This window comes from Perna viridis, chromosome 7, assembly GCF_037379345.1.
Source record: "Perna viridis isolate PV_CMFRI_1.1 ecotype Kerala chromosome 7, ASM3737934v1, whole genome shotgun sequence".
Lineage (NCBI taxonomy): Eukaryota > Metazoa > Mollusca > Bivalvia > Mytilida > Mytilidae > Perna > Perna viridis.
This window is the reverse complement of record NC_142451.1, coordinates 47,418,514-47,429,885: the sequence shown is the minus strand read 5'-3', so window position 1 is coordinate 47,429,885 and position 11,372 is coordinate 47,418,514. Positions and strand designations below refer to the sequence as shown.

The 11,372-nt window shown below is 32.9% G+C and overlaps 2 protein-coding genes across 4 annotated transcripts; one reads left to right on the top strand and one right to left on the bottom strand.

Moving 5' to 3' along the window:
- Positions 1-660: 660 nt before the first annotated feature.
- Positions 661-3,823, bottom strand: LOC148613028 (uncharacterized). Of its 2 annotated transcripts, none has more exons than XM_088595007.1 (3): positions 3,671-3,823; positions 2,948-3,109; positions 661-1,411 (listed from the first exon to the last, which is right to left on the bottom strand). In XM_088595007.1, the coding sequence occupies exons 2-3, from the start codon at positions 3,075-3,077 to the stop codon at positions 1,128-1,130; spliced, it is 414 nt and encodes a 137-aa protein (XP_088451133.1). In that variant the 5' UTR covers positions 3,078-3,109; positions 3,671-3,823; the 3' UTR covers positions 661-1,127. The 2 variants fall into 2 exon arrangements, with proteins under 2 accessions (XP_088451133.1, XP_088451134.1); XM_088595008.1 differs by lacking the exon at positions 3,671-3,823 and adding an exon at positions 3,458-3,590.
- A 239-nt stretch (positions 3,824-4,062) lies between these two features.
- LOC148613027 (uncharacterized) lies at positions 4,063-7,649 on the top strand. Of its 2 annotated transcripts, none has more exons than XM_088595009.1 (4): positions 4,063-4,220; positions 4,808-4,866; positions 5,453-5,656; positions 6,892-7,649. In XM_088595009.1, the coding sequence occupies exons 2-4, from the start codon at positions 4,833-4,835 to the stop codon at positions 7,062-7,064; spliced, it is 411 nt and encodes a 136-aa protein (XP_088451135.1). In that variant the 5' UTR covers positions 4,063-4,220; positions 4,808-4,832; the 3' UTR covers positions 7,065-7,649. The 2 variants fall into 2 exon arrangements, with proteins under 2 accessions (XP_088451135.1, XP_088451136.1); XM_088595010.1 differs by having other exon boundaries at positions 4,087-4,247.
- The last annotated feature ends 3,723 nt before the right edge of the window (positions 7,650-11,372 follow it).

Sequence of the window (11,372 nt, the reverse complement as noted above, 5' to 3'; positions counted from 1 at the left end):
TTTCACGTAGTGCACACATGATTGATTGAATCTTGGTGTTTAACGCCCAAGTAGCAATCTTTCAGCTATATCGGGGCGATGAACATGAAACGGATAATAGAATGAACACGAAATGATGACGAAATTAAGAATGGTATAGGACACAAGGACAACAGGGTCGACTAAGCCTCCAGTTGTGGAGCACAAAGGTTCCTACTCCTATCGTATACCATTCCAGGGTTCTTTAACGTGAGAGGAACGTGGCATTTCCTCTAACACTTGGCATCGCTGTGGTTTGAGGTCAGGTTTTTCTCTTTTTTATGCCTGACGAACCCAGCATTTAACATGCTAGGGGCACCCAATTCCATCACCTGGGGCACACAACCCAGTTGCTCTGTCGACTAGAGTTCTGAGCACTATTTAGCCGCCTTTTTTCGAGAAGCTTCGCAAAGCTGCGGGTCTATTCTTTTTGACATCAGGATCCGCATGGAATACACTAAAAAGGGTTTTAGTCGTTGTCTTTATAGAAAGGTAATTATTAATACAGATCGTGGTCAGGACAGAAGGATAACTTTGATTGTTATATCGTTTGAGTGTCATGTTTTATAAAACTCCGTTTCCTTCTGTAGATTTGTAACAAGATTTGTCGAGCTCATACGGAAGTTATATTTAATGCACTCATTGTCGTTTAGTTGATTTATTACATGTATTTAATCAATATGATATAACCTCATATTATCTTAAATAATTTTGTAATTTACATTGGGAAACTGTGCTGTACATGTTTTATAACAAGTTGAAAATTAGTTATTTTTTATGAAGTGAAAATACACATTTTGTTGTACATTGTCAATAGCAATACTACAGCTTACATTATCATGATAGTTGTATAATGTTTGGCTATTGCCATATCTCTACCTCAATTTACAGGGCTGCATCACATCGGAAACTTCCAAAATCTTACGAAGAGCGAGTGGAAACAAACTTCTTATAAATATATCAAAAACTGTACACTTTATAAGATTTTGGAAATGTTACTTCGTCTTGCATCATCTTAATTTCTTTTTCTGTCATACATTGGTTTTTTCAAACACTCATTTGGATTATTCTGACCTAATTTACACTATTTATTACTTTTTACAAAATAGCTATCTAGTTACATCCAAATTTATGTAATTATTCATGCTACCAAGGCTAGTTTCAGTTACTGACTCTTCTGACTGGTTTTCTAGTGACGTACTTGACTGGTTTTCAATTGAGACAGACGACCGGTTATTATTTATCTGCTCCTGTGACATTCGGTAGCCAATCATGCGACAAGCTTGGCTGTATGAAGGTGGCAATCTAAGAGAAAGTGACGAGTATGTTGGCGGCAAAGATAACTCCGAGGGAATGTAGTCCGCGTCTGTTGTGAAAATATCTTGTTGTTGACCTACAGGAAAAACAATATGTAATGTTTAAAAAATAAATTTCGACATATCAGTAGATAACTAATTTTCAATGACAAGAAAATTTTTATTTGTATTGTATCATAGTAGGCAAATTATTAAAGGTCAAAAATAATTTCAGAAGGAACTGTATACTTTTTTTCGAGTAAAAAGCAAATGGTGACAAATATTTAGAGAAAACTTGACAATTTTGAACTATTATTACCATATATATATATATATATTTATGAATGATTTACAAGTTTCCTTCGTTTAGTATTTTGAATTATAATTATATTTTCATTTAAATGTAGTGTCGATCAAAAAAGACAGGACAGGCAGACAAAAGTGCTTAAACATCCCTACTTTTTTCGAAAGTGTCGGTAAAGGATACCAGTTCGAATGAAAATTTCTGTCTGAAATAAAATTGTTTTTAGAAACAAATAAAAAGTTTACTTAAACGAATTTTAAACACCCCCCCCCTTCTAAGAAATAATTATTTAAAATATCAATTAAACTGGGCAAATTGTACATTTCTAAGCCGTTTTTATCTATAAATCAATTGAGAAAAATTATTTATATATTGGCAGTCGAAGAGAAAGTAATAAATATGAGGGTATATTTGAAACCACTTACAATGTGCTAGCCACTGTACTAATGATACACGAACGTGCGAAGACAAAAATATATTGCGGAACAATGACAACAGCCATTATGTTCCTGACTTGATACAGGCATTTTATAGTGGAATGGTGGTTCAAACTAGGTTTTATGGCTAACCAATCATTCCGCTTTCATATCGATCGTACGAGTTTTGGTATAAACTGGTGTTGCGTACACAAACATCGACATTGGTAACATAGTGGTCAACTCTGTGTAAGAGCAAACGACGGATGTTGTGAAAATCACATCTGTTGTAATTTTGTATGGAATAATCTGCTGTACGATCTTGATAGCGTCAGGATTTTTTTTAAGAGATGGGATAAGGCGCGTTTACTTTGTAAATTAGTCGTTTGACATCATTACGGTGGTAGTTTCGAAAATCTACATAATGACTGCAGACGAAATTTTATTTTCGAATAACACAGGTTAGAAAATTCATTGTTTCTTGAAAGAAAATAATTGTAAAAGAGTCTGATTTAGACAGATTTATGATTTGTCAGGATTCTATTTAAACAAGTTAATCTGTAATTGGTGTAAGTCTTGTACTGAACAATATCTTAGTGAAACATTCTTATTTGTCACACCTGTATCTAGTAAACGTTCGATCGATTGATTTATTTTAAAATATAAATTCATTTCGATGATTATGGGTGATTGGGATAAAAGATTCATTTTTAAAACAATCTCCAAAATGAATTGTTTGCCCAGTTTAATTAAGCATCTGACTGTGATTTAATTTTTTTGCATGGATCCATCTCGTTTATTTCTCTGATTTTGACGACGAATTAAAACAATTTTTATTCTTAATTTATCTTAGATTTTTAATTTATATTTTTTACGAAGTTTTGCTTTTCTTATATATGAAGTCCGTTTTATACCTTGACTATTAATTTCTCTCAATAAACTCCATTTTTGGCTGATCCAATAGTACATCAAGAGTGACAGAAGACAAATGACAACACCTACGAAAATGGATATTGGTATGATAAATATCTCTATCCTTGTCATATGAGGGCCTCATGTCATAGAACCGGTACTCGCTGGAAAAAAGTCGAAAAATTAAGTAGAAGAACTACAATTGACACATGTAAACACATATTACAACAAAAATAGGTATACAATTTTAGTGTTTGAAGACAAGGAAGAGAAGCAACATTACTCTCTGTAACACGTATGAGAAACATGACTGTGTGACAAACTATGGTATGTTTGATCCCTACATGAAGCCAGTCATTTATCATGTTTAGGATTTTGTTGCTGTTATTTATATATCATATTTAATGTGACTGAGGCAAGGATAATTAAAAAAGGGCAAACATTTCGATGAATGTTTTCTATACGAAACGGAATTACAAAGGCAAGTTAAAATGAAAATATTCAAGTCTTACAATTATTTTGTCGAAGATACTAGTTGCCAGCTTTTAAACATGAAGAAAAATGGACTTTTTGCTTCCCTAATGCACAGTTTATAGACGGAAAATATTAACCAGGATGTTAAATGGTCATCATAGCAAAATAGTTTTATTATGATAAGCTAACTACGTTTAATGACGCAAAAGGAAATCTAACCCACGGCCATTTTACTGCATTTTAAGTCTTACCTTCAATGAGACATGGTGATTTATCAGAAGATACATTTACAGTCACGACCATTATTTTATTATCCTTGTTATTCTGCTACCCATAACTGACGACAATGGAATGTTCAAATCTACAATATATAATAAATTGTGTAACATAATGACAGGTAAAGAGCTCAGATTTAAGTCATATGAGGTCAACATTAAAATTGCTAAATAAAGGAAAACGAATGAAAATAAGATTCCGCTCTTTGGAAGGGGTGCAATACATTTAGATTAGCCTTTACAATTACCAATAACCTGCGCCAAGCAGATCAGATTGAAAATTATTGTTTACAAATACCAAATGGTTTGACGTTCTCATCAAAGTTGATATTATTTAACCTGCAGATATGACAGTACTTTATTGAAATATTCTTATCACTATACACAAAATTTATCTAAAAATCGCAAAGGTATCTCAAACCGTAGCTTTAACTTCCGAATGTTGAAATGATAACAGGATCAATTTCAAAATTAACGTGGTAGTCTAGTCATGGTGTAGAAAACTTTCAGGAAATACTTTTTAATTGTAAGTTGAAGAATAACAGACCTTAAGGTAAATAACATTTATCCAACTATTTAGCACTTACTTAGATAACACTTACCCTATCGGTGCACTTGGTTCAGGCTTCAATTTTTTCTGTGGAGTCCGAGTTGCCCATTTATCTTTAATGCTTTGTACGTAGTGTACTGGTTGTTTATGGTCTTTGTTTTTTGTGTGTATTTCACATGTCTGGTCTTTGTCCCTGCTTACATGATTTTGATGTCCGCTAGAATCTTGGCTCCCTTGATAAATCTAAAAAGCACCGGCCCTATGTCGATTCCCGTGACTGAAGGGTAATAACTAATTACCGAACATAAACTCTAGGCAATAGTAAAAAAGCCAAAACGTCAAAAGGAAAGTCAATATAACAAATGGCAGTTTCAGGGTAAAATAAGTAACTATTGTCATTTCTAACATTCCTTATTGAATTTCAACAAAAAGTAGCGTTTTAACTTTTTTAAACCTACATTACAAGCCTTCGACATCGACCACTATAACATTTGTGTCGTAACGGAATAAATTTTGTCAAAAACAAATCAATTCAATTATTGTTGTTTTTGTTCTATTAACAGCAGTATACAATAAACATCACCCTCAATGGATTTGGCTTGGTTTATTTTTCTGTCATTTGGTAAGTTGTAATGTACTAAATATATAAGTATTAAAATAGACAAATGTTACCATATAAACCAGATACTTCAAAATATATCATTCGTTTGAAAAACACTAGTGTGTCGTTACCTTTTATCACCATAACAAGATGAATGGCCTGAGTTGGTACATATAACACGAAATCGAGAAAAAAAAACTTCCGAACGAAAATGAACTTTTATCATCTGTTTATCGCGTATTCTATCCATACTGAATAATTAACAAAATAATGATTAGTTTGCTCAATTGGTATGAAGTTTTAAAAATTTGAAAATTAATACAAACATGAAATAGATTCCGCCATTAGCCTTTACTGGCAATTTTTGTTCATGTTAAATGAACGTTAATTGAGTTTAACATGAATTTAACGGGAACAAAAATTGGCTGTGTAAAGCAAGTTAAATGATTATCTGGACGTTTGAAAAGACTACCTGATGTATTCGGTACATATTAACGTCAATTCATTCCATGATTTGTAATGTTTTTGTATGTTTTACTATTTTACATTAACACAACAATATAAGAAGGTTGCTGCCATGAGTTTTGATTATACATTACCTTTATAGTCATATGGTATACTAAAGCTAATCGCTGCACACTTTACAAGGCACATGAAGTACCCCCTTTGCTTTATGTCGGAGCAAGGTTCGGTAGAACATGCATTCCATTAGAAAGTGAACAGTTTGAGCAATATTGTGTAGAATGGGACTGCCCGAACCCTATGTGCTCGGATCCTGTCGTTCCTGAAACAGGCTGTCCAATATGTAATGGTATGTGAATATATACGTATTTAACGAAATAAACAAATAAGTATTTCATACTGAAAATTCAAGATTAATACATCCACACACACACACACACACACACACACACACACACACACATATATATATATGAATGAATGAATGAATAAATAATTTATTAAAGTGCAACCTGAATTTTTATTGTTCAAATACATAGATTACAGATATATTTTCAGCCAGCCAGATAGGCTTATGAAGCACTGTCACATGTACACATTAAGTTAAGTAGAAAATGAGGGTTCTATAAATTTAACGTCATTTGTTATAGGTGAAATAAGTTTGAATAAGCAAGTTTTTATATAACACCACGTCGTATATCTAAACAGTCTATGATATAGTTTGCAACAATTTTGGAATTATTCGTCAGCAGTTCTCTTAGCGCATCTACAGGAGAGTCAAAATCTATATATATATAAAGGTCTGTAAAATTCCCAACGATGTTAGAATTGTCAAATTTGTGATGAATGAGGAATGACCCGGCCAGCGAAAGCTATATCTTTATATAGCCTAGCTGGCCGAGTGATCTAGGGCGCTGGACTTTGTGCAGGCGGTGTTGCCATAGATGTCACAGCGGTACGAGTTAGAGTCCCGCAGAGGGAACGACCAAATCTTTTGCATCGCAAATTTGACAGTTCTAACATCGATGGGAATTTTTCAGACCTTTCAATATATATAAATATATGTCTGTGTAGGAGATTGCCAACCGGGCAAAACTGATTGTTTGCAAATAATCTAATGAAATATTGGAATGTTTCGAGAGGGCAATAAAACGTTCGAATTACCAGTTAATATCCAACAGCAAGAAATTCGCATTCCGATAACAGCCTATGAACTATACATAATGTTACACAAGACTAATCAATAAAACCAAGGTTATAGCTGTAATCAAAAGAATGTATTCGAAGGACAAAGACCAGACATGGAAAACAGACATACACAACAAAGAACATGAAGTAACTAAAATCATACATACAAAGTAACAAAAGTAAATGAGCAACTCGGACTCCACTAAGAACTGGAAGCATGGACCAGGTGCACCGGTAAGGTAAGCGTCCTCTCTAGAAACACCCGCCGAGTTGCTCATAAAAAGTCATGTCCGGGGTAGACAAACGAGGAAAGGAAAACTATGACCCGTTGAATAAATCAGTTTTCATGGTGCTGATAGATACAACATATTGATCAAATATATTATTTTGTTACAGGAACTTGCATGTATTATGGTAAAGTATACGAGTATGGTGAGAAGTTTCAGTGTGCTGATGGTTGTAACCGCTGTTTATGTGGACCATCAATTACAACCACTTTCATAAATTGTCTGATTACAAATCCACCACCAGAATTAAGTTGTAAACCGTATGGGAGAAAGGAGCTATGAGATCCTTAGTAACATTGCAAATTCAATGTTTTAACTTCAAATTCAACTTACTAAGTTACTGCACATGAAGAAACACTTTTGTTATAATTTACTATGTTCCATCTCTTATGTAAATGTTTATGTCAGTAGTCGTCTTCCAGTAACTGAAAGAAGTCATCTGTTTATTGTTTATTGGTTTGCTTAATTTGTTGTTTTCCCAATTATTTTACATTAGACTTAATCTTCTGTTTCAGTTTAGGTCTGCATGTTATTGTGTACTTAGTCATCTGTATTACCTAGAGATTAGGGAAGGGTCAGATAAAACCTGTTCACCCCTATCACATCGTTTGTGTCTGTGCCATGTTAGTTATTTTTGTGTTACATTAAATTTTGTTTTTATTTGGTTTGAACATAGTCCCATGATGATTTCGATGAAAGGAAATGTTTGTTTTCTGCGGCCAGCAAGAGGCTTATTCAAGATTTAAATTATTCATTTGGCTTTTCTTTTCATAATTTGTTATTGTTTGGTTTGTCTTTTTGACACTTACCCCATTTCATTGTTCACTATTGAGGATAACTAATTTATTAAAATCTAGGAATTTTCAATTTTATTCATTATTTTCTATCAAGACAATGATGTCAAAATGCTGAAATGTTTGATTGATTGTTTGTCAATATAGATGGACGTGCAGACTGTCGACATTCCAGTGAGGACTTACTGTGCTCTGCTACTTTTACTCGTAAGAGGCTTACTTCATAGCCAAACGAACAGCTACATTAAAATCAATAGTTAGGTAAGCCCATAATTTGAATGCAGATATGAATTTAAGTCTAAGTTTTTGTAAGAATCAGGCAAAATGGGAAAAATCAGAAACATGCATGCCAACAAGGTGATAATATAGTTTCACTCAGAAATGTTTTCTCCATTTGAAAAGACCATTATTTGATTTCTGCACCATTGGATTACCTCAGACATTTTCAATAGAATGGCTTATGATAGCTTTAAATGCTCTTGAAATGTCCATATTCAGTGCATTTCAAAGAAATTATAACTCAGTTTATCAAAATGATACGGAAAATCTTGCCTCTTTTCCTTGATTCTGATGGTGCAAATAGTCAAATTAAGTTTTAAAAATGTTGTCTTTTCATACCATGTTTCACCCAATGCCTTATTTTTACTGTGACTGATACTTAAAAATACAAATTTGTTAGCTCAGCGAAGTCTGTTAACTTTCTCGTGGAATTTTCACTCACTTTTCATTTTTTCTTTTGCATAAAATAGGAAAAAAACTTTATTATAGCAGCAATTTGAATATTCGTTGTATATAACTTGATGCTAATATATTTCCAAAAAACGTGAAATGAATAACTGGATGTGTACAACCGATTATATACTCAGTACCTTGACTAGAAGTGTCACTGGCACTCCAACTTTCCCACTTTGTTTTGAACCAATAGCAAAATATTATCAAGGAAAAAAATGATAGCTCCTCCGAACCCAACAGATACCAATTTTAAAACCACTTCAGACTGCATTCGCTGACGTCATGTCTTAGCATTTCCTGAAAGTGAAATAATGCTATATTGTAAAAAACTGTTAATAAATATTAAGGGCAATAGCAGTTCACGCAAAAAAATAAAAGTATTAACTTGAAAAGAGAACAAGAGTTGAAAGCCATAACAAAAACTGTAAATACGAATTAAAAGAAACGAAACATGCAGAAAACTTCAAATGTATGGTCTGTGTTACGCTAAGGGTTATTTTTACTTAAGTAGTGGAAAGTGCAAAAATGTTTGTGAAGCTCTTCTATTGGGTAAAAATTCCACTCTCCCATTCTCTATTGCAATATTTCTCTTCGCAAACTTGCCCATATTCTTTTCCACTTTGTCCTATCCCTCTCTTATACCTCGCACCCGATGACCCATCACTTCACCATTGCAATATACCCGCAAAACAATGCACATAAAACATAACTAAAAACTAAAGAAATTAAAAGTATTGTCTGAGGTTGTTTTTATTTTGTCGTTATGTATTGGTAACTATATCCGTATATTCTTTTTTTTAAGTCGATACCAGTAGAAACTCAGAAGTTGAGTTATTCTTATAGTTAATATATAAATAAACATTGACAAGATACTAGTATAATAACTGATTAAAGTTTATTTGTAGCATTATATTTACGTAACTAGTGGTTACTGTCTTGGTAAAGTCCTGTATTTTATACATTCGTCTTGAATCGATCAAGGTAAACAATAACAATGTCAACAAAATCATTTATATAGAGATAACAAGGCTATCAACTGTGGAATGTGATCACCTGTAATTACGTATGTACATGCATCTAGTCTATCAATTATGTTTGTAAAGTAAGGGTTTACGTCTGATAATTTTATGAATTGCGTCGAAGTATTTAGAGAAAGTATAACTTATCATACTTATCATTGGATCTTTCTTTTTTGTTGTTTACAAAGTAAGATATGTGACCAATAGCTATAGTAAGACACTGTTTATTTGTACGTATGATATTTCTTTGTGCAGCAAAAATAATTATAAGATAAAATGAACATACTCTTTGCGACACAATTCCGACTGAAGCCGTCATGAACATGTAGTGTTGTCCTTGAAAACAATTACAGGTAGCTGTACCTATGGTTAATATCTTCTGGAAACCCTAAATACAAGATTATGATCAGGATATGATAGCATTAAAACCTATGGTTTTTCAACTTATACTTCTATTCCCCATACTCAGTTAAAATTACGACTCAAAAACATTATAAATTGTTGTTACTAAAAAAAAAAGACGGTACACCTAGATACAAATATTTAGTTCTTGGTATAGATTCCTCATACTTTGTGAAAAATAATTGAAATCATCTTCCAAATATACAGAAGAAGACGTTTTCAAACTGCTGGAAATTTTGATCGACAACATATGTATTTAATGGACGCGTTTTTCATCAAACGGTCGGCATTCCAATTGGATCAATTTGTGCTCCTCTATTTGCTTACCTATTCCATCATTCTCATGAGGCTGAGTTTAAAACTGATCTGATCCAAAAGAAAAACATCGTATAGCTAGATCCTATAATCTGTTCCGCTGTATAGATGACGTATTATCGTTAAATAATCACAGTGTTGAGGATTTGATATATCGCTTCTACCCCCAAAAGAACTTGATATTATGGATAGTACAGACACTTAGAGATCGATGGTAAAGGAAAGCTATTGACCAAACTATACGACAAACGTGATGACTTTTCATTCAGAATTGTCAACTTTCCTTTCATCTATGGTAACATTCATGAAAACTCCATACACAGGTGCTGATGGGATGTTGCACCTGGTCCGTGTTTTTTTATTTATTTCTTTTTAATCCGAGTTGCTCATTTACATTTGTTACTTTTATGTATTATTTTATTTATTATATGTTCTTTGTTGTGTTTGTCTGTTCTTTGTCCCTGGATTACATTTTGTAAAACCTTTTTTTGGCATGTTTGTATGTTTAAATATCGTTTATTGTAATAAACTGCTGACAAAATGACTAGAATTCTTAATAACAACCTTTCGTGATTTTACGTCTTGACATTTGAAAAATATGTTGGTGTACGGTACTTGAGTGTAGTCCGGGTTTCTAAATTTACTATTGTTTCATTTTACGTGTTTTTAATTTCATGTGTTTGTTTTCTCTGTCTAGTCTTCATCACTGGATAGTGTTATATTGATCAGCGTTCTAATCCCTGAGTTCATTTCTCTCGCTGGTCTGAATTGATTTTTCGGTAGGTGTCATTGTACTTGTACTTACTTCAAGTATGCAGATAACTAAAATATGGTATAATAATGATAATCTGAGCGAACTATTAATTTATCGAAATAAATACTATACTGAGTTAAACTTGAAAGTTTTATCCATAAGTTAAGGAATGTAGTATAAACATCAAACTTTCTCTGAAGTCTTAAAATGGCAGCATAGACGTATTATAAAAAAAAACGCTACCGTAAATACCAGCGCAGTATTAGACTCTAATACTGAAGTAGTTTTTAAAGCATGTTCTGTGTTGTGCCAAGTGTCCTGCTTGGTGGTATAACAAACAAGATTTTTAAGGTTGAGTTTTTAGTGGAGTCCGAGTTGGTCATTTGCCTTTGTTACTTTGTATGTATGATTTTAGTTACTTTATGTTCTTTGTTGTGTATGTCTGTTTTCCATGTCTGGTCTTTGTCCCTGGATTACATTCTTTTGATTGTATTTTTAGGCCTAGAACTGTAAACTTTGTTTTTGTGTCTTTAACATCATTTGTTTTCGAAAAATCATATAAAACCACATTCTT